Source organism: Oenanthe melanoleuca, chromosome 24 (genome assembly GCF_029582105.1).
Source record: "Oenanthe melanoleuca isolate GR-GAL-2019-014 chromosome 24, OMel1.0, whole genome shotgun sequence".
Taxonomy (NCBI): domain Eukaryota; kingdom Metazoa; phylum Chordata; class Aves; order Passeriformes; family Muscicapidae; genus Oenanthe; species Oenanthe melanoleuca.
In genome coordinates this window covers 2,027,348-2,048,108 of record NC_079357.1, presented here as the reverse complement: position 1 = coordinate 2,048,108, position 20,761 = coordinate 2,027,348, and the positions used below count along the sequence as shown (strand labels likewise).

At 61.4% G+C, this 20,761-nt stretch overlaps 2 protein-coding genes across 5 annotated transcripts; both read left to right on the top strand.

The window, feature by feature from the left end:
* Positions 1-2,640: 2,640 nt before the first annotated feature.
* Positions 2,641-4,686, top strand: LOC130262504 (E3 ubiquitin-protein ligase RNF26-like). Its single transcript, XM_056509694.1, has one exon. The coding sequence runs from the start codon at positions 2,859-2,861 to the stop codon at positions 4,482-4,484; it is 1,626 nt and encodes a 541-aa protein (XP_056365669.1). The 5' UTR covers positions 2,641-2,858; the 3' UTR covers positions 4,485-4,686.
* A 5,430-nt stretch (positions 4,687-10,116) lies between these two features.
* Positions 10,117-19,983, top strand: MCAM (melanoma cell adhesion molecule). Of its 4 annotated transcripts, none has more exons than XM_056509690.1 (15): positions 10,117-10,325; positions 13,989-14,116; positions 14,223-14,436; positions 14,621-14,691; positions 14,772-14,859; positions 14,960-15,127; positions 15,204-15,331; positions 15,456-15,618; positions 15,708-15,829; positions 16,080-16,218; positions 16,725-16,846; positions 16,926-17,061; positions 17,663-17,807; positions 18,127-18,244; positions 18,878-19,983. In XM_056509690.1, the coding sequence occupies exons 1-15, from the start codon at positions 10,259-10,261 to the stop codon at positions 18,905-18,907; spliced, it is 1,839 nt and encodes a 612-aa protein (XP_056365665.1). In that variant the 5' UTR covers positions 10,117-10,258; the 3' UTR covers positions 18,908-19,983. The 4 variants fall into 4 exon arrangements, with proteins under 4 accessions (XP_056365665.1, XP_056365668.1, XP_056365667.1 ...); XM_056509691.1 differs by having other exon boundaries at positions 10,199-10,325; positions 15,459-15,618; XM_056509693.1 differs by lacking the exon at positions 18,127-18,244 and having other exon boundaries at positions 10,131-10,325; positions 15,459-15,618.
* The last annotated feature ends 778 nt before the right edge of the window (positions 19,984-20,761 follow it).

The following is a 20,761-nucleotide window of genomic DNA, read 5'->3' as shown; positions in this document are numbered from 1 at the left end:
TTACCTGGAGCACGCCCTGCCCTCCCTGCTGGCTCCCAGCCAGGGCGTGGGGCTGTCAAAGCCTTGGCTCTGCTGTGCCCCAGGGGATGGTCCAGCCCTGCTGCCCTCAAGGTGATGACAAGTTGAGGAAAATACTGCTGAAGGCTTTTTAAGGAAGGAGAGCACAAGTGCAGTGGATGATGTTCCAGGAGAAAACCATGTGCAGCCCAGGAGGCTGCAGCCAGTGTGGGGCCAAGGAGGGAAGCACCACACCCTGGGCAGGGAGGCAGGAACCCCAAGAAAGGAGCAATGACTGTGCTGGCACTGGGCCCAGCCTAGGGGCTGCTGCATCACAGCTCTGAGCTGCCTTCCCCTGCTGAGCTCACCCTGCATTCCAGAAAAACAGCAGCCAGAGGATGCCAGCCCCAGGGCTGCCACAGCCCTCGCAGATGCTGAGTCCTTCTGGATTGATCTGGAAGCAGAGGCAGACAGGGAACAACTCCAGGGCTGGGTGTCCCAGTGCTTGAGGGATTCTCTGGAGCCCGGCGTGCCCGGGGGGATTCCCCAGCCCCAGCATCTTGTCCAGAAAAGCCGAGTGCCAGGAGCACAGGGCAGGGCCGTTCCTCCTGCCTGCTCCTCCTCACCTGTGCCCTGGCAAGTGCTGCCTGAGCGTGGCCAGGACCCCTCACTGTGCCCTGGGCAGCCCAGGATGGAGCCCAGGGCCGAGCCCATCGTGTGCCCCATTGTGTGGGCGAGTGCCCAGCCCTGTCCCAGCCGGCGCCAGCACAATGGGGCCTTTTCCAGCTGCTGCTGGGGGAGATGGACTCGGAAGGGATCCCAAGGAAAAGGATGGTTTACAAATAGCTCCTGGCTTCCCCAAGCTACCCTCTCAGCCCATCTCCAAATCTTGGGAGCCCACAGAGCGCTCTGTTCCCCTGTGCCCAGGCAGTGGCTCTCAGCTGGATAAGGTGGCTCGGAGGGACCTTCTGTGCTCTGCTGTGGATCTCAGGCTGCTGTAGGCTCAAGGAAACCAACAGACCTTGGAACAGCAAAAGTTGTCAAGAAAACTACAGGTAACACTTCCATCCCATTGCAGAGATCAGTATTGTGCTTGCTAGCAAGAGCTACAACCTAGTTAGGCAGCAAATGTGACCAGCAGACACCCCACAGCGTTCTGCACTTCCAGCACCATCCACAGTTCTTTGGAAGCTGCTCCTGGCAGCTCTGGGAAGTGCAGACAGGGGTGCCCCTGATCTCCTGGGAAAACATCCCAAGCCCCCCATGGGCTCACAGGTAGATGTTCATGGTCTTCCGGATCCTCTGGCGGCACAGGGGGCAGTGTCGCTGGTGAATGTCCCGCTGCAGCAGCACCTCTGTGCACTCCTGGCACAGGCACAGGTGCCTGCAGGGCAGCAGCAGCACTGTCTTGGTCTGGTCCTAGCAGATGACACATTTCTTACGCTCCTTTTGTTCCTTCAGCTGCACCCAGGGGTTGGGGGTCCCCTCAGCGTTCCTGGCTGTGGCGTTCAGCTGCTCACTCCTTAGGGCTCTCCACCAGTAGATGCCCGGCTCCTTGCTGGCCATGGCAACGTCTCTTTCGTCCATATGTGCCAGTAATTCGTCCCTAGCGATTAAAAAAAACCCAGGCAGCAAGAGGCAGAGGAGGACGAGCAGTGCAAAGAGGTTCCTTGCGCCATCCAGGCACACTTTGCACAGGTCTCTCAGCAGGCAGGTGCAGATGCCCAGAACCCGCCTGCAGCGCTGCGCTGTCCGCTCTGACAGCCACAACAGCCGCAACAGCCACTTCAGCCACGCCTGCCACGACGGCCACTCCACGGGGCACAGGCACAGCAGCACGTCCCCGCACACTGTGACCATGGCCAGCAGCAGCCACGCCAGCACGGCTAGTGGCAGCCACAGCAGCACGGCCAGCGGCAGCCACAGCAGCGCGGCCAGCGGTCGCCACAGCTGCGCGGCCAGCGGCGGCCACAGCAGCGCGGCCAGCGGTCGCCACAGCTGCGCGGCCAGCAGCAGCCACAGCAGCGTGGCCAGCAGAAGCCACAGCAGCGCCCACGGCCGCAGAAGCAGCGACCTCAGAAACCACAAGTACAGCATGCGGACGAAGGTGAATGGATGCGGCGTCTGGTCCCGCAGCAGCTCCATCCAGCTCCGCAGCTCCGACCGCCCGGCCATGGCCCGTCCCGGCCGCTCGGCCCCGCAGGATCTTCCGCGATGAGTGTCCCCGCAAGGTCAGACACGGCAGCGCTCTGCCGACCACGTGCGGCAGGAACGCGGCCAGCAGCGCCCTGACGCTGAGAACAGAGCCAGCCAGTGAGTCCCGGAGGGCGGCGAGCAGTGTAAAGAGGCTCCGTGCGCCAGCCAGGCACACTTTGCCCGGGTCCATGAGCAGCCAGGTGCCGACACCCAGCACCTGCCCGAGCTGCGCCGGGAGCGACAGCCCCGACAGAGATCAGGAATTAGCTGAATATTATAATATTGATATAGATGCATATTAATTTATTTATAATCAGATTATAGCAGCATATAACTAAAATAAAATAGTATCAATTAATACCAGTAATACTAACTAACTAAATCGATATTAATACTATATAACTTACATATATATATATATAATTACTGTGTATATATATATATAACTACTATATAACTTCATTGCCTGTCCAAAAAACTGCCACAACCCAGCGGCTCGAGCGCGGGGAGCGGAGCTGCCGCGGGACAGCGAGCACTTTAAACGAGTGACAGCGGGTGTGACCCCACCGGCAGCCACTCCCCGGCCACCTCCTGCACCGATCCGGTGCCGCCCATCGCGGGAGAGGCTGCGGGGCCGAGCGGACGGAGGGAGCACGGCGGGGACCATGGACGTGCAGCGGGGGCTGCGCCTGCTGCGGGACGTGCCGGTGCTGCTGCTGGACCACAGCTCCTTGCTGTGCTCCTGGCTGCTGGCCACGGTGCTGTGGCTATTGCTGGCCACGGCCGTGGTATTGTGGCTGCTGCTGTGCGGGTGCTGCGTGGGCACGGAGCGGCTGTCTGGGCTGTTGGGACTATCGGGACTATCGGGGCTGTCGGGGCTGTCGGGGCTGTCAATCCCAGTGCCGCTCAGGCAGGTGCTGGGCGTTGGCACCTGGCTGCTGATGGACCCGGGCAAAGTGTGCCTGGCTGGAGCACGGAGCCTCTTTACACTGCTCGCCGCTGTTCTCAGGGTCAGGGAGCTGCTGCCCGCTTTCCTGACACACACGGCCAGTAGAGCCGCTGCCGTGGCCATCCAGCTTTGGCCACACTGCCAGCTGGCCTTCCAGCTCCTCTGTTCTGCCGCTGTGGTCTTCATCAGCATCTACTTCCTGGTCTACAACCTCGCTATTATGTATCAGGGCAGTGTCCAGAGCCCCGACTCACTGTTTGTCACCCTCTGGGACTCACTCACCAGTCTCATTTTCAGGATCACTGACCCGCTGGCAGCGTTCCCAGCACATGTGTCCAGTGGTGCCATTCCCAGATCCATGCTGCTCGGGTGGCCCTGCCACATGGTCTTTGAGCTCCTCTGCTTCATCACCAAGGTCTTCATCAGCATCGGCGTCCTGGTCAGCAGCCTGTTCGAGAGCCTGCTCAGCCTGTGTGAGATGGGCAGTCAGTACCTCTCCCTGCTGCTGGCCATCCTCTGGGACTTGCTGTCCAGTCTGATTCTCGGGGTCACCAATGTGCTGGTGATGGTCCTGGCATACCTGTTCAGGGCCTTGTTTATCCTGCTATGGTTGCCCTTCCACCTGGTCTTCCTGCTCCACTCCTTCACGGCACAGACCTTCACCAGTATCTTCTACATCGGTGTTTACATCCTGGGGTCGCCCTTGCGCACTATATTTCTCATTGTCCTTTTCAGATTAATTTACTACAAAAACGAGATGCAGTGGGTGCTGCAGGGACTTGTGCTGAGCTCCTTCTTCTGGAAGCTGGTCCTGCTGGTCCTGCTGATCCTGGCCGTGGCCACGCTGCCCCTGAGTGTGGCCATGACCTTCCAGCCCTGGCGCAGGCTGGTGGACTGGATCCGGCCAGTGACGAACTGGATCCAGCAGGTAACAAACTGGATCCGGCAGGTGACCAGAAGGAGCCAAGCAAGCAGGATGATGAATCAGGGAAGGGACCAGCTGGATGCAGGGCAGGTGCCACAGCCACCTGCTGGGCCAGGGCAGCATCCCCAGACAGCCAGGGAGGAGCCAGGCACATCCTGGTGGAGAGCCCCAAGGAAGCAGCAGCTGAACGCCGAGGGAACCCCCAACAAAGACCCCTGGGTGCTGCTGAAAGAGCAAGAGGAGCGTAAGAAATGTGTCATCTGCCAGGACCAGACCAAGACAGTGCTGCTGCTGCCCTGCAGGCACCTGTGCCTGTGCCAGGAGTGCACAGAGGTGCTGCTGCAGCAGGACATCCACCAGCGCAACTGCCCCCTGTGCCGCCAGAGGATCCTGCAGACCCTCAACGTCTACCTGTGAGCCCATGGGGGGCTTGGGATGTTTTCCCAGGAGATCAGACCCTTGTCTGCACTTCCCAGAGCTGCCAGGAGCAGCTTCCAAAGAACTGTGGATGGTGCTGGAAGGGCAGAACGCTGTGGGGTGTCTGCTGGTCACATTTGCTGCCTAACTGGGTTGTAGCTCTTGTTAGCAAGCACAATATTGATCTCTGCAATGGGATGGAAGTGTTACCTGTAGTTTTCCTGACAACTTTTGCTGTTCCAAGGTCTGTTGGTTTCCTTGAGCCTACGGCAGCCTGAGATCCACAGCAGAGCACAGAAGGAGATCTGGTTCCTCCGAGCCACCTTATCCAGCTGAGAGCCACTGCCTGGGCACAGGGGAACAGAGCGCTCTGTGGGCTCCCAAGATTTGGAGGTGGGCTGAGAGGGTAGCTTGGGGAAGCCAGGAGCTATTTGTAAACCATCCTTTTCCTTGGGATCCCTTCCATCTCCCCCAGCAGCAGCTGGAAAAGGCCCCATTGTGCTGGCGCCGGCTGGGACAGGGCTGGGCACTCGCCCACACAATGGGGCACACGATGGGCTCGGCCCTGGGCTCCATCCTGGGCTGCCCAGGGCACAGTGAGGGGTCCTGGCCACGCTCAGGCAGCACTTGCCAGGGCACAGGTGAGGAGGAGCAGGCAGGAGGAACGGCCCTGCCCTGTGCTCCTGGCACTCGGCTTTTCCGGCTCCCTGCGGCCAAGGAAGGGAGGGGAAGCCGGGATGGGGACACAGCATCACTGCCTGGGCTGCCTGCAGGGATCTCTTCCTCCTGGCTCTGTCTGCAGGGCTCCCCCAGGACGGCTCATCAGGATCATCTGGGACAAAGCCTAATGAGAGATCAGCCCCGGGCAGGCCCAGCTTTGGGGGGAGCCCCTCCTGCAGGGGATCCCTTTGGAGCTCCTTGGGGCAGGTTCCCTGTGGAGAGGGGTGGTGGCAGCCAAGGGCTGGCCGGGATAAGGCAGCGAGCAGGGCACAGTCCCACAGCACTGGGGACACCAGGGGACACCAGGGCCCAGGGGAACGGTGGGGCTGGGCTGGCCAAAGAGGAATTTCTTCTTGCAGGACTTTCCCATGGAAGAGCACTTGCCTTTCCCAGGGCTGTCTGGCCATGCTCCAGGAGGAGATAGATATCCCAGCTCCCACTGTGGGGAGACACAGAGCCCTGCAGGATCCCGGGAAGCAGCCCTGATGCTCCTGCTCTGCACAGGGCTGCAGGGTGAGCGAAGGCTGGGGCTGCTGGGGACAGCGGGCTGGGCTCCCTGCAGCTGCACATCCTTCCTGAGGCTCTCCCCAGCAGCCTGGACCCCAGAGCCGAGCCCATCGTGTGCCCCATTGTGTGGGTGAGTGCCCAGCCCTGTCCCAGCCGGCGCCAGCACAATGGAGCCATTTTCCGGCCGGCGCTGGGGGAGATGGACTCGGAAGTGCTCCCAAGGAAAAGGATGGTTTATAAATAGCTCCTGGCTTCCCCAGGCCACCCTATCAGCTCTCATCCCCATATCCTGCGCCTTGCTGCATGCCTGCAGTGCTCCCAGGCTGGGAGAGCAGCCTGGTCCTGGATGTGAGCAGCCCAGCTGAACGTGTGTGAGCCGTGGCAGGATGTGGCTGTCACACCCTGTCCCAGTGCTGCACCTGTTGGACCTGTGGGGCTCCTGTTCCCCCAGGATGTCGAGTGACAGCCCTGGGCCCAGGGCTCCTTCTCCCTGTGTCCTGGCTGTGGCTCTCAGCTGGATAAGGTTCTCCCAGGCGTGCCCCAGCTGTCCTTGTCCATCCGCCCTGCACGCAGCTCCCGAGCCAGGGAGCAAGGGAAGGGCTGCACGGCTCCACAGCCTTCCCTGCCGCCCCTCTGCACTACAAACCAGTCCTCAGTGCCAGTCCTGGAGCCCTGGGGTGCTGCTTCTGTCCTCTGTCACCATCACCACGCCGGGGTGCTGAGCTGTCTGCACTGGGCTGGGTGCCCTTTGCCAGCTCAGATCCTTTCTGGGGCTTTGCCACCGCTCTGCATCCGCTGATCCCCCGGCACAGCTGCTCCAAAAATCGCAGTCCTCCGTGACAGAAATCCAGATGTCACCTTCCTTTCCCCCTCCCTCCCACCTTCCTTCCCCCCTTCCGCTCCTGTCCTTCCTTCCTCCACCCTCCCAGCTCCTCGCTCCCGCCCGGCCCCTCCTGAACAAAGGCCCCGTAGCCATGGTTAATAATCCCCACAGAAAGGCCCTGCACAAGAGGAGAGGAAGGAGAGGGGAGACACAAAGGAGCTGCTGGGAGCCAAGCCGAGGAAGGGGGGTGGAAGGAGGCGTTTTCCTGAGCTGGAGGACACGGGCCTCGAAGAGGGAGAGCAGAGATGGGCAGGGGCACCCCAAAGTGACCTCATGGCACCCAGGGAGCAGAGAGCCAAAGGCTCAGGAGGGTTCCCAGAGTGCAAAGCCTTGTGTGAGCCCCAGAACCCCACAGAGTGCAGCAGCAGGGACTGGCAGAAGGTGCTCTGAGGGTGAGGGCAGCAGTGGCAGGGGAGCAGCAGGGTGCTGGGGGAAGCTCGGGGCTGGCTCACATCCCATCCCTTCTCCAGGTGGGGGTTCACTGCACACAGCACCCCAAGCTCCCCCCAGAGCCCACCCCAGCTCCTCTGGGCTTGGCTGCAGGGCTTGGGGAAGGCACAGGGCCCCCGTCCCACCTGGGACACGCGTGTCAGGACAGGCACAGGCACAGCCCACGCTGGGCCAGCTCCCTCTGGCAGCGTCCCAAGGGCCCCGTATCAGCAGGGATCTGTCTGGGAGTGCAGGGAAAGGTGGAAGGGGCTGTGGTGTGTGCTGGGATGCACAGCCCCAGGCCTGGCTCCCTGCTGGCCATCACCCCTCCAGCTGCAGAGAGCCAGGCCCAGCAGGAGCCAGAGGAGGGAGGCAAATGCAATTGCACACTTCCACATTATTCCTGCACCCTGCGATGCTCAGATAACGCCAGGAAATCAGCCCTGCCCTGGGCAGGGTCCTGTGGATCCCAGGTTTCCAGCAGCTGTGCCAGGGACTGGCAAAGCCCCACCACTGCCAGGGGCAGAACTGCCTGCCCAGGCACAGCCTCATCTGAGAGATGGCAGGAGGGATGGAGGAGGAGAGTGCTGGGAGCTGAGGGGGCCCAGGCACCGATATTCCCTCCTCTGCCAGGGAGTGAGAGCTGTGGGAGCTGCTCTGTGCCTCAGGGGGAGCCAGACCTCTGCTCCCTGGCTTTCCCACCCCAGCTGTGTGCGTGGGACTGCGACACGGGAGCCCCATGCACAGTTTGTGTGCGTGGCTGTGAGTGGGGACTGCAGCCAAATCCATTAAGCAAGCAGATAAACAAGAAGGCGTGAGATCAGGCAGCAGGGAGGGAAGATGAAGGTGGCCAGCCTGCCACGCTCCCCACGCAGAGTCCCCGAGCCCGCCGGGCGCCACACACAGCGTGGCAGGGTGATTTAATGCCATCTGTTCATGCCTTGCTTTCAAATCCTGCCCTCCTTCCCCATTTATCAGGGATGGGGGGGAAAAAGCACTTTGAATTTTCTTCAAAGTTAAGCAGGCTGAATCCTGACCAGCTGGAGGCAGAGCCATGCAGTGAGAGCAGGGATGTCTGAGGGTGGCATGCTCCCCAGCCTGCTTTCCCCAGGGATTGGCACTGCCCTTTCCAACTGCTGAGAATTTTCTGCAGAGGTTTTCTTAGCAACATTCTGCTTTATTTTTAACGCAGAATAAAAGTTAGCCCCAGAACAAAATGCACCAGGGGCGTGTCAGCCGAGTTCTCCTGCTTTGTTTGTTTGACTTTGGTGGACGCTTTCCCGTGAGCCTCCTTCCCTCTCGGGGTGGCATTTATGGGGTGTTCTGTGCCAAGTGGAACATCCATTTCCCTGCTCCAAGGGCAGCAGAGCCTGAGGCTCCTCCGGTGCTGCATCCTGACCTTTGGAGGGAGGGGAAGAGTGAGAACATTGTCAGGGAGTCCTTGAGCCTGGGGAACCCACTCAGGGTGGATTTCCCCAGCACAGAGAGGGTGCTCCTGCCCTGAGGTGTGAGAGCATCCCAAAACTGCAGCTGTAGGGCTGGAGAGCAGCTCCTGAGCATCCTGTGGGTGATGACACAGCTCCCTTGCACTTGTTCTTCCCAGCAAAGGGAGGAGGCCTCCCCTGTCCAGCAGCAGCACGAGGGCTCTGAGCCTTATCGCTGCCCAGCATTGCCATTTTAAGCAACTGATCTCCTGGGGAAAAAACTTAATCATTTCCGATGAATCACTGAGTGTGTTTGGCTGGGAAAGTCTTGTGGGGGGTGCTGGTCAGGCATGTGGAGGAGGAGGAGGAGGAGGGCATGGGAAGGGCCCCTGCATGGCACCAGCCGGGGAGCAGCGCTGGGGCCGGGGGCCAGCACGGGGGGCTGGAGGTGGGAGAGGTGCTGGGGCATTCCCAGGAGGAATGCTGTGCCTCAGGGGAACCTGCAGCCCAGCCCTTGGGTGGCTCAGGGAGGGTCGGAGGGATGCAGCCCCTGCTGCCGCGGGACAGGAGTGCTGCAGGGAAAGCAAGTGGAGGAGAGAAAAGGACGTGCAAAATTTCAGAGCCTCTGGGCTGAGAGCGGGAGGAGAGCACTGTCACAGCTCCCGGGAGGTTGGGCAACCCCTGGGTCTGTCCTCGTGTGTGATGAACCTGGATCAGTGAGTTTTGAAGGCTTTGAAGGGGACGAAAACCTTCGCCTTCCAACAGCCCCTCTGGCTCAGACTGACCCGGGGGAAACAGGCACGGAGCCAGGCTGTGACAGGACAGGGACACTGGGGCCGGCTGTCCTGCGGGCAGCTCGCAGCACCTGGCGGGGTTTGTTGCGCTCCTCCCGGCTCTGCCCCGGGCCGCCGGAGGGGCCGGGCTGTGCTGGGCTGGGTGATTACCCCTGGATAATGGGAGCCTTGTGCAGCCCCGAGAGCCCCCCCGCCCCCGGGCCGGCCCCCGGCCAGGCTGCTGCCCCGGCCACCGCAGGGAGCAGCTTCTCCACAGCCGCCCCATTCAACAACAGCTGCGCGGGGGCTCGGCTGGGATCGCTGTGATGCCCTGGGGCCCCGCCTCGGGGACAGCGGGGTCCCAGCGGGGCTGGGGTGCCAACCCTGCAGACCATGGTGACCCTGGGACACGACCCTGCTCGGTCCAAAGTGCCCCCAGGTGTCTTTCGGAGCCCGGACAATGACAAACAGTGTTTTGCCTCCCTGTTTTGAGCCTGTCCTTGTTTGGCGTGGGTTCAAAGGTGACCCAGCAGCTGCGGCTGGGCTTTGGGGCAGTGTGGGGCTGGGGCAGGGCAGCAGGTCACTTCTGATTATCGCCAGCGCTACCTGCACATTGGACTCTCAGGGACTGTCGCCGACATTCCCCGAACGCTCTTGAAAAACACATCCCACGCTCCAGCCCCGCTCTCCGGGTCTGTGAGTGATTCCACCTCCAGCGCCCGGCTGTCTGCCTGGCTCAGCCCGTGCACGCCCGGACAGGCAGGAGCGGGCAGGTCTGCAGCCCCTCCGGCGCCGCTGGGAACGGCCCGAGCGCGGCGGGGCCGTGCTGGGGAGCGGGCCGGACCGAGCCGTGCGGGGCCGGACACGGCGCTGCGGGGCTGGGCGGTGACTGCGCCCGCCCGGTTGCCGCTGGGGGTGATAAGCGGCTGCGGGCGGTGGGCAGGCACCGCGCCGCCTTCCTCCTCCTCCTCCTCCTCCTCCTCCTCCGCCTGACGTCAGCCCGCGGCCCCGCTCAGTCTCGGGCGGCCGGCGGCGGGCATGGCTGGGGGGCGGCGGCCGGCGGGGCTCGCCCTGGGCTGGGGCTGCTGCCTGCTGCTCTGCTGCGGTGAGTGGCTGCGGGAAGGGCCGGGCGGTGCTGTGCGGGGCCGGACGGTGCGGGCCGGGCGCACCCGCGCACCTGCGGAGCGCTCCGGGGCGCGGCGCGGGGTCCCGCGGAGCCCCGGCAGGGATGTCCCTCACCCCCGGGGACACCGGGCTGCAGCGGGGATGCAGGGCTGGGTTTCACCCCTGCGCAGCTCCCCGGGGTGGCAGCCGGAGCGGTGTCCCCGCAGAGCCGCGGCGGGGCCAGCGGCGGCAGCAGCCCGGAGCGCTGCGCCCCTCGGGCGGTGCCTGGCGCGGCGCCGGGAATGCTCGGATCGCGGGGTCGGGGCAGCCCAGGTGGGATCGGCCCTTCCCAGCCCGGGTCCCCGCCCGCACGGCCCCGCGATCCGCGGCGGGGCGGGTCTGCTCTGGGTGCCCCGTGCCCCTCTCGGGGCCCCTCTGCAGCCCCCCCAGGGCAGGGCAGGTTGAGGGGTGCCCCACGTGCGTTCAGCGCGCACCGGGGTGATCTGGTTGTTGTTAGGAAGCATCCACCCCTTTCCTTCTAAGGAGTTTTCCCCTGAGCGCTGTGTTTCTCTTGGCTTTTTTTTTTCGCGCTTTCTTTTTTTATCCACTTTCCAGTCCATTTTCACCCTCGGGGGGTGGCTGCGCTTCCTGCCGTGCCCCGCTCCCGCATCCCGCCCTCCCTCGCCGGGGGCCCGGGAGCGGTCCCGGTGCGCTGGCTGCTCCCTGCCCCGCCGAGCTGCGGAGGTGGCCCCGGCGCTGGGAACCTGCCCAGGCCGAGCTGTTGGAGCCAAAGTCAGGCTCAGACCGGAGTCTAGAGCAGGCTGCTCCCACCCCCGTCCCGTGCCGGGATCCCCTTCCCACAGCACATGTGCAGAGCCAGGAGTCTCTCAATGGTTGGCGGCGTCGGTGTATTTGGAAGCCCAGCCGCGTGAAAGGCTTGATGCTTCCCAGAAGCACAAGGGGCCACGGCCAAGACATTCCCAGCCAGGGCTGCTGGAACGGGGGGCTGAGCCCACCCCGGGGCCGCCTGAGCCACCCCATCCCTTTGTGCACCGCGGTCTGGCTGTTAGAGAGGTGTCTGGATGTTGTCACCCACTGCGGGGTGGGGTTGAGAGCTTTGCCTCTCCAGGTGCACATGACGGGGTCCTGACAGGGTGCTGGGGTTGTTTTGGGGGTGCAGGGTGCTGGTGCCCGCTGTAGCCGAGCCCTGGCTCCGTCCCCATCCCTGACAGGATGAGGGCTGGGTGGAGAAGTGGTTGGTGGGCAGAGGTGTTGGCTACTGCTGGTGGTGCTGCTTCCTGTGGCGCTGGGACTCTGCACCCCCCCTGGTCTCTGTGGAGAAGGCAGGGTGCGGCCGGTGCCGTTCCGTGCGAGCCGGGCCACCCCGGCTCGGGGATCTGTGCAGCTCTGCTGGGGAATAGGAGGGCAGCATGTGTGGCTGTGGGATCTGGCCGCAGCTGGTTTCCCTGAGAGGGGAACACAAACCCAGGGAAACCTCAGGCATCCCACGTGCGGCTCCAGACCCCTGTGGCGCCTCTCCTCTCGCTGCGGGCCGGGGGCTCGGCGCCGGGGGCTCTGCCGCCAGCGCAGCCGCGCTTCTCGCCGTCTCCCCGCACACCTCGGCTCTGCAGGAGGCTGGCGAGGGACTGTGCTGCTCCCCACCCCCTTCCCCGGCTCTAAAAGCAAATCTTTGTTCTTGTGGAGCTCTGGCTGCCGGCCGGCTGTCGGCCAGCCAGATGGAAAAGGCACGGGGGCTCTCCTTCCTTCCCTGCTCGCTGCCTGCAGACGCCCTCTCCACATCTCGAGGTCTCCGGCTGGAGCTGTGCCAGGCGCTTGGGGTGGATGGAGCTCGGTGCTGCAGCTGGGCTGATGGATCCCCCCAGCTTCCATCACCCAACCTGCAGCTGCGCTGGGCCCGAGGGAGGATCGCCAAGTCCCCGGAGCCTGCTGTGCCAGGCTGGCTGTGCCCAGTGCCTCTTTAGCCTGCCCACGCACATAGCAAAAGGTCCTGGAGCTCTGGATGCCAACCTTGTGTCCCCAGGGTTGTGGGGGACCTTGTGAGTGTCCCCTTGTGTCCCTCTTCCAGCCTGTCCCAGAGGAGGTGGGGAGCCCTTGTTCCAGGCTGGGTGGGGGCTGCAGCGACCCTGTCAGCCTCCTCAAGGGCAGTGGATGGCTGGGAGGGTTGTGATCCTCGTGCCAGCCCCGGATGCCAGCCATTCTCCAGCTCTGAGCTCATGGTTTCGGTTGCTCCGCTGCCTGGTTGAGGGCTCTCATGCCGAGCGGGTCAGGGGGAGGGCCAGCTGCTCTCCCGGGGGCTGGCTCTGCCTGGGGCCCATGCCGAAGGTCTGAAAATGATGGAGAGGCAACGTCTGGCCTGGCTGCCTGCAGTCCAGAGCGCCAGGGCTCAGGGGAGGCTGAGGGACACACCCCAGCCCCAGGCTTGCCCCGTGGTGCAGGTGCTCTCCTGCAGCAGGCAGCCAAGTTGTGGCCGTGCAGGTTGGGCAGCTGCCTCCTGTGCAGTTATCTTTTCCTTTGTATTTCAGCCAGTTTCCTGTCCCCGCTTGGTGCTTATCTCTGGGACTTTCACCTGTTTTTCCAGCACCTTCTTTGCCGTGCTGTGATTTGCTCATCCCTCTTTGCCGGGTGCCAACTGTAATCACTGATGGGATGGGCGAGGGCCAAAAGCTGTGTTTGTGTCTGAGGTGGCTGGTGCTGCGTGTCGGGGCCTTTGCCGTGGCAGAAGGGCCCCTGGCTGCATTTTGGCTTTGTGCCATGCCATACCCACTGCAAACAAAGCGATTCTGTGGGCACGGCGCTGCCCTTTGAAGTCGCTCGGTGTGGCTGCTGCGGAGCGGGCGCTATCAAGGGAGATGTTGACACAGCTGCTTCCTCCAAGCCTCTTGTCCCCAGCTCCCATACCTGGGCTGCCTCTGCTGCTTGGGGACAGGCTGTTGTCCCCTCTGCAGGGCCGTGTGCCAGCCCAGGGCGTGCACACCCCCCTTTGCTTTGGCAGGGACACTCCCAGCCTTGCTGTGATGCCGCCCTTGTACTCTGCTCCACCCAGCTGGGGCTGCTCTGCTCCCAATCCCTTGGGAAGCTGCTCGGTGCCCTGTCCTGGATCAATAGCCATTACCTTTCCCATCCTCTCTGGAGCAGGGCCAGCAGCTCCATTACGGCTGGGCTGGGCTGGGAGGGAAGGTGGGGTGCAGGGATGGGCCAGCTCTGCTCACAGGGGTGTTGTACGTGGGCAGAGCTGGGCAGGGAGCAGAGCAGCAGCGAGGGGAAGCCTTGGCCATGCTGCAGGGATGGATGCTTTGACTGCTGGGCTCCTGCTGGGGTGGCAGGGTCACAGCTTGTGGAGGGACCTGGGAGTCCTGGCTGTGGTGATGTGCTGCCTCCCAACGGTGTCCTGGGGACACAGCTGGTGGGGGCACGACATGCCAAGTTCCTCTTTGGGAACAGGATCCTGGCCTGAGCCCATGGGCTCTCTGTGGATGCTGAAGGCAGAGTGGCAGTGGTGTCCTGGCTGTCACTCCTGCTGGGCTGGAACACTGTGTGGAGCACAAGCCATGGTTTTTGGGGGATGGAGATGGGGACAGGCTGTGCTTGGACAGCCCATTATTCCCCATTCTTCCTGCCCCTAACAGCAAATTCTGTCCCACAGCTGCAGCCAGCAAGCTGGAGATCTCCATGCCAGCTGAGGTGGAAGTGGAAGTCGGGGGCACAGCCAGGATCGAGTGCAACTTCTACACCCCTGAAAATGCTTCCTACACCTACATTGACTGGTTCTATGTGAGTGCTGGCCTGGGAGAGCAGCTCTGGCTGGTGGGCTGGGGTGGCAGCCAGCCCTGGGCTCCCTGCTGGGCTCCCCAGCCCAGCCTCACCCATCACCTTGCAGGTGGACCGCAGCAACAGGCAGGTGAGGCTGTACCACATCACGGCCAGGGATGTCCTGGAGGATGACACGGACTACAAGAACAGGGTGTCACTGGGGCAGGACAAATCCCTGTCCATCAGCCCAGTGACAGTGCAGGACAGCAGGACCTTCGTGTGCCAGGTTGGAGCTGGCAGCTACGGCGTGGGCGAGAACAGCACCGAGCTCAGAGTCTACAGTGAGTGACACAGGAGGGCAGCACGGCTGGGCAGCTGCTCTGCTGGGCTGGCACGGATCCCATCCCATCCCATCCCATCCCATCCCATCCCATCCCATCCCATCCCATCCCATCCCATCCCATCCCATCCCATCCCATCCCATCCCATCCCTCCTAATACGTGTGGGGTGGCTTCTCTTTCCAGAGGTCCCCCAGACCCCTGAGATCGAGCCCAGCTCAGGAGGCATCTCTGTGCACAGCGCTGAGATCCCAGAGGTGAGGAGAGGCTGCACACAGGGGATGGGCAGGCTCCCTGCTGAGCCTAGCCTGTGCTCACGGCTGTCTCTGCTGCACAGATTGCCAAGTGTGTGAGCAAAAACGCCTTCCCAGCTCCCAACATCACGTGGCACAAGAACGGGGAGCAGCTGCACTCCGAGGAGAACCGTGAGTTGGCTGGGGCCGGGCAGCCAGCTCGGGACAGGGGCTGGGGGCTGGCAGGCAGAGCAGCCCAGGCAGCCCCGGTGTGTGGCCGTGTCCCCCGCAGAGGTGACGGTGACCCGCGAGTCCAGCGGGCTGTACACGGTCAGCAGCGCGCTGTACGCGCCCGTCACGCGCGAGGACCGCCTGTCCCGCTACCACTGCACCGTGCACTACCTGCTGCGGGGCCAGAGCCACGCCCTGGAGTCGCGGCGGGTCAAGATCAACGTCTTCTGTGAGTCTGGGGCCGGGGGGCCGTGCTGCTGCCCTGCAGCGGGGCTGGGCACTCACCCTGCCCGTCCCCGCCCCAGACCCCGCCGAGACCCTGACGCTGCAGGTGGTGCCGTCCTCGGCGCTGGTGAAGGAGGGGGACAATGTGACGCTGGTCTGTGAGACTGACGGGAATCCACAGCCCGTCTTCAGCTTCTTTAAGAAAAACGTGAGGCTGGAGGGGACTGGGGCACTTTTCCTTTGGCAAACGTCTCCTGGTTGCTCCATGTCCCCTGCCTGGGGACGAGGGGGGCTGTGTGGGGCTAAGGACTGTGCCTTGTGCCCACTGTCAGCAGCTGGATGAGTGGCAGGATCTGTCATCGCTGGCAGAGTCCGAGGGCGGGATCCTGAACCTGCACGATGTGAACAAGAGCAGCAGCGGCACATACAAGTGCCAGTCCCTGGACCTGGATGACATGTCACAGAAAGAGGAGGCTGTGGATCTTGTTGTGAACTGTAAGAAGGAGGGGGCTGCACCCTGTGGACCCCATGGTGGGTGCTGTGTCCCTCCTGCTCACCCTGCCCTGGTCTCCATCCCTCTCTAGACATAGAAGGGGTCCGTGTGAAGATGGAGCCGTCCTCAGCCGTCCATGAGGGGGAGACTGTGAAGCTGAGCTGTGATGCCCAGAGCCCCGTGGGCCTTCAGTACCAGTGGAACAATGAGAAGGTGAGCTCAGGCTCAGCCTGGGTTTTGCAGCAAATTAGGCAGAGTCAGGATCTTGCTCCATCTCTCCGGGAAGGCCAGGGGATGGATTCCCTCTTTCATGGACCTGCACTGTTCACCCCAACATTGTCACCTCCTGGCCAGTACTGCAGGAGGTCCTGCTCTTTCAGACTCTCAGTGTTCATGAGAGGTCTGAGCCCCTTTGGGACATGGGCACAGAGGGCTCATTGCTGTGGATGTTCCTTCCCAACAGGGCGAGATGGTGGGGGATGGGAGACAGCTCACCCTGAGGAACGTCAGCTTTGAAACCTCCAACACCTTCAGCTGCAAGGTGATGGCCCCGAGCGTGCCAGGGCTGGAGCAGAGCAAGAAAGTGTCTGTGGCTGTCAAGGGTAAGACCTGCCTGGTGCAGAGTGACCCCTGTGTGCCCAGCACCCATTCCCTGAGAGATGTGGGTGCAGAGTGACCCCTGTGTGCCCAGCACCCATTCCCTAAGATATGTGGGTGCAGAGTGACCCCTGTGTGCCCAGCACCCCCAGAGCTGTGGGTGCTGACGTCCCTGCCTGCCCAGCACCCCCAGAGCTGTGGTGCTGATGTCCCCTCCTGCCCAGCACCCCCAGAGCTGTGGGTGCTGATGTCCCCTCCTGTTCAGCACCCATTTCTCAGGAGCTGTGGGTGCTGATGTCCCCTCCTGCCCAGCACCCCCAGAGCTGTGGTGCTGATGTCCCCTCCTGCCCAGCACCCCCAGAGCTGTGGGTGCTGATGTCCCCTCCTGCCCAGCACCCCCAGAGCTGTGGTGCTGATGTCCCCTCCTGCCCAGCACCCCCAGAGCTGTGGTGCTGATGTCCCTGCCTGCCCAGCACCCCCAGAGCTGTGGTGCTGACGCCCCTGCCCGCAGGGAAGCCGCGGATCGTGGCCATCAGCTCCCCGCTGTACGTGCGCCAGGACGAGGTTGTCACCCTGACCTGCAAGGCCATCGCCTTCCCCCCGCCCACCCTCAAGTGGAGCATCGATGGCACGGTGAGAGCTGGGAGGGGCCGGGCTGGGGTGTCCCCGGGGCTGCCCAGGCACTGAGCCCTGCTCTGCCTGCCCTGCCCAGGCTCACGAGTACAAGGACAACCAGCACGTCGCCAGCAACCTGACGGTGCGGGTGAGCCAGGACCTGCTGCAGGCTGGAGCCATGTGCCGCGTGTCCAACGAGCTGGGTGTCAGTGAGAAGCACATCCAGCTGCTGGGTGAGTGTCAGGCGCTGTTTTCTGTCCCAGGGGTCCCCAGCAGGGTCATTCCCCCCTGGCCCCGGTGCTGGCTGTGCTGTGCTGCCGTGGGGTGGTTGGGATCCTCCCTTCACGCTCTTCCAGATGATTCCATCAGGAAAAATCAGTCTGCTGCTGGTGTCCGTCAGGACGCGAGTTATGCTCACCTCTAGCCTGGGGAGGGAGCTTGGCTGCTGCCTCTGCACTGCTTCTCTCCCTGCCAAGCCAGCAGGGAGGCAGAGGCTCTGCCCCCATCAGTCTCTGCTTGTCCTCAGCGAGGCCACCAAGTGCAGCTTCTTGCAGCCCAAACCTGCTGGGCAAGGAAGCAGAGGGATGGCCTGGTGCCTTGCAGGAATTCCTGTTATCCAAGCTCCTGTGGCACATGGGGTGTGGCAGCCCAGAACAGAATTTCTGAGTTCCTACAGAAACTGCCCCAGCGCAGCGTTTCTGTCCTGAAATCTGCATCCTGCAGGCAGCTGGGGAAGCACTGGAGCTTTTCTGGGAGGAGGGGCCCTTTCCTAACACAGAGGAGGGGGTCACAGTGGCCCAGGCATTGCTTTCTTCCTTTCCCCGTTGTGTTTAGATCAAAAGTCAACAGCAGAGAGCCAAGGGGTGATCATCGTGGCCATCATCGTGGCCATCCTGGTGGTGGCTGTGCTGGGCGCTGTCATCTACTTCCTGCACAAGAAAGGCAAGATCCCGTGTGGCCGTGCTGGGAAGCAGGACATGTAAGCACTGCCAGGGGCCCGTGGGCTGGGGGTGCTTGATATCACTCATGCTTCCCATCCCATTCCATCCCATTGCTCCAGCTGCTCCCTGCCCGGGGCACGGCGGCTTTTCCAGCTTCCCACAGGGCACTGCCGTGCAGGGAGGAGACAGCAGAGTGGTAGAGCAGCCAAGGGTCCCCTCCCTGGGCAGCCCAAAGCTTTCTGTGAGCTGAGGTCTCTTTGGCCCCAGCGCTCGAGATTGAGCCCCAGGGCTCGGCCAGCCACGTGCCCTCCCGGGTATCACAAAAGTGTCTCAAAAATTGTCACCTCCCTCCCCTAGCACAAAGCCAGAGGCCCGTAAAGACAAGATTGTAGTTGAAGTTAAGTCAGATAAACTTTCCGAAGAGGCGGGGCTGCTGCAGGGCGCCAACGGCGAGAAGAGAGCGGCAGCCGATCAGGTAGGACGGAGCTCCGGCACCGCCTCCCCGGGCCGGGGCTGCGCTCAGGGAACGCTTTGCCTCCCTCCTCCAGCGCTGCCCACCCTGCACGGGCATCCATCATCCATCAGCAGCACTCCTTGGGGCCGTGGGAGGGAGGGGAAGGGACAATGCGGGGAGGTGACAAAGCTCTGCTCCCTGGCAGTGCCCGCTGCCTGCTCTGCTTGGCTCTGCCTCCTTCGGTGGAGCAGCAGCCAGGCTCCCCAGGGGCCTAAAATAGAAGGATCTCTGGCCAGAAGTCAGAGCAGAGGCTGCAGGAATAGGTCCTCTGAGGCAGAGATCGTGGGAGGAGTTTTTTGGGATATGTGCTTTCCCCTCAGCTGGGATGGAGCAGCTTTTCACAGCGTCACTGCTGGGCCACCGCTGTCCACGGCAGCCACAAGCTGCAGCCCCTCAGCCCACTGTGTTTAATTTGCCTCCAGAGCCCCTGCCTGGCTCTGCACAGCGCACACTCCCCTCCCCTCCCCTCGGGGTGGGTGCCCCAGTGTCCCCACCCCACTGTGAGTGTCACCACCCCACCTGCAGCACTTTGGGTTTGTGTCCATCCCTAACCGTGTGCTTTCCCTCCCCTTTTCTCTTCTGGCTGAACTGAAGAGCGAGAAATACATCGATCTGAGAAACTAGAGAGGGAACCTCCTAAGTGCTTTCTTCCTTCAAACCTTTCCTGCTCTTGGATTGCCTTGTCCCACCCCTGCTCCAGCCCCTGGGGAGCACGGCCAGAGACCCCCCGTGTGCAGGGGACACCCCCTGCCTCACCTGGCCATTACCTCAGCCCTGGGCTTGCAGGTGTTGCCTTAGCAGCAAAGCTGGACTCGCTTTACTACTCCAGAGAAGCCACAGCAATATTAGGAAGAACTATATCCCATTAATCCCTACTTGGTGGAAGGATTTGAGGCTTTCAGGTAATCTGTTCTGTACCTGTCGTGGGAAGGTTTTGATGTGTTATTTTACCCTGACCTTGCTCAGAGAGGCTGGTGAAATTTGGTTTTTGGGATGTCTGAGGCACCTTAGGTGTAGTGGGTGCAGGTTGGAGGAGAGAGGAGTGGAAGGGTGTGTGTTAGAGAGGTGTTGGCAGCTCTGAGAGGTTTGTCTTTGTCTTTGAGCTGTTCTCGGGTCGGTTTATCCCAGCAGTGCTGTGATCCCACAGGAGGAGAGGAGGGGCAGAGCAAGGAAGGGGTGCCCATGTCCAGAAAGGCTTTAGGGTGTGTGGTTGGAGGGGGCAGGGCTCCCCTCTCCCCTCTGAACCTGGTTTATTGTAGGGCCTGCCCCAGCAGGACCCCCACAGGTTTCAGTTCACTATTAGGGCCAGTCAGTGACGTCTCAGGGTTTTTCTGTGCTCAGCCCCAGGTGAAACCCCTCCCTGTGCTGAGCTGGCACCTCTGGCCCCACAATGGGGGGAGATGGACAAGAACCTGCCAGAGCTTCTGTGCCAGCCCTCCCCTGGCTCAGCCCAGAGGGACCAGCCCCTGCTGCCTCTCACCCCATCTCTGAGCTCTGCTGCCACTTTGTCCCCTGGCTGTCCCAGCCCTGACCTGCTACACGTGGTGTCCAAGCAAAAGCTTTGGTTTATATATATTTTTGTTGGATTGTGTGTACATTTCCAGGAGTTTTGTTTCGGTTTATTATTTTTTTTTTTTGTCTGATACTTGCAAGGTTTTTTTTTTTATATATGTGAAAATAAAGAATGGATTCAAAGCTGAGTGGTGGAGTTTGTTCCCACAGGATCCATTTAATACTCCAATAATACACCAATTATTACCAATGCTAATAAATCTATTTATTCTAAGAAATAATCCTAGTTTTTGGCTGTAATGGGTGATTATACCACTGGATCTTAAAAACTAATATTGGAAATAGAATTTAATATTCGAGTTTATTGATGACTGTATTAAGAGCTAATACTACAGATGCTAATGCATACAGGAGATGATAATAATAAACCAATAAACTAATATTAGAGATTAATAAAAACACCAAAGTGCTCCTTCTCCTTTGGCCCAGCTCACAATAATGAATTAACTCCTTGATCAATTACTGGGGAATCAAATGACCTGAAGTAACCCCAATGACCTGAAGTAACCCCGATCAGGGCCTCAAGTGACCTCAAATGACCCCAATGACCTCAAGTAACCCTGATCAGGACCTCAAATGACCTTGAATGACCCCAAAGAGGGCCTCAAATGACCTCAAGTAACCCCATCTCTTGGTTTGACCCCACAGTGGCTCCTTTGAGGGATTTCCCAAGTTCATTTACACCCAGTTTCCCTCCCTGTCCTGTCTGTGGGTTCCACTGACCCCTGTGGGACCTCAGTGTCCCCCTTTGTCCCCAGTTCTATTCTAGAGTTGTGATGCATGGCCATGTAATTCTAGAATTGTGTGAGAAATTTATTTATTTCTATAATTTCTATGCAATAACTTTAAAACTCTGCAGGAGATTCCCATGGATTCCCTTGGATTCTTTTCCTGGGTAGTAACTTC

What these genes read in the sequence shown, in the direction of transcription:
- LOC130262504 (XM_056509694.1), top strand. Translation starts at nt 2,859, where the DNA reads ATGGACGTGCAGCGGGGGCTGCGCCTGCTGCGGGACGTGCCGGTGCTG.
- MCAM (XM_056509690.1), top strand. Translation starts at nt 10,259, where the DNA reads ATGGCTGGGGGGCGGCGGCCGGCGGGGCTCGCCCTGGGCTGGGGCTGC. An exon ending in CTGCCTGCTGCTCTGCTGCG is followed by an intron (nt 10,326 to 13,988) that starts GTGAGTGGCTGC and finishes TCTGTCCCACAG; the next exon opens with CTGCAGCCAGCAAGCTGGAG. An exon ending in GGTCAAGATCAACGTCTTCT is followed by an intron (nt 15,128 to 15,203) that starts GTGAGTCTGGGG and finishes TCCCCGCCCCAG; the next exon opens with ACCCCGCCGAGACCCTGACG.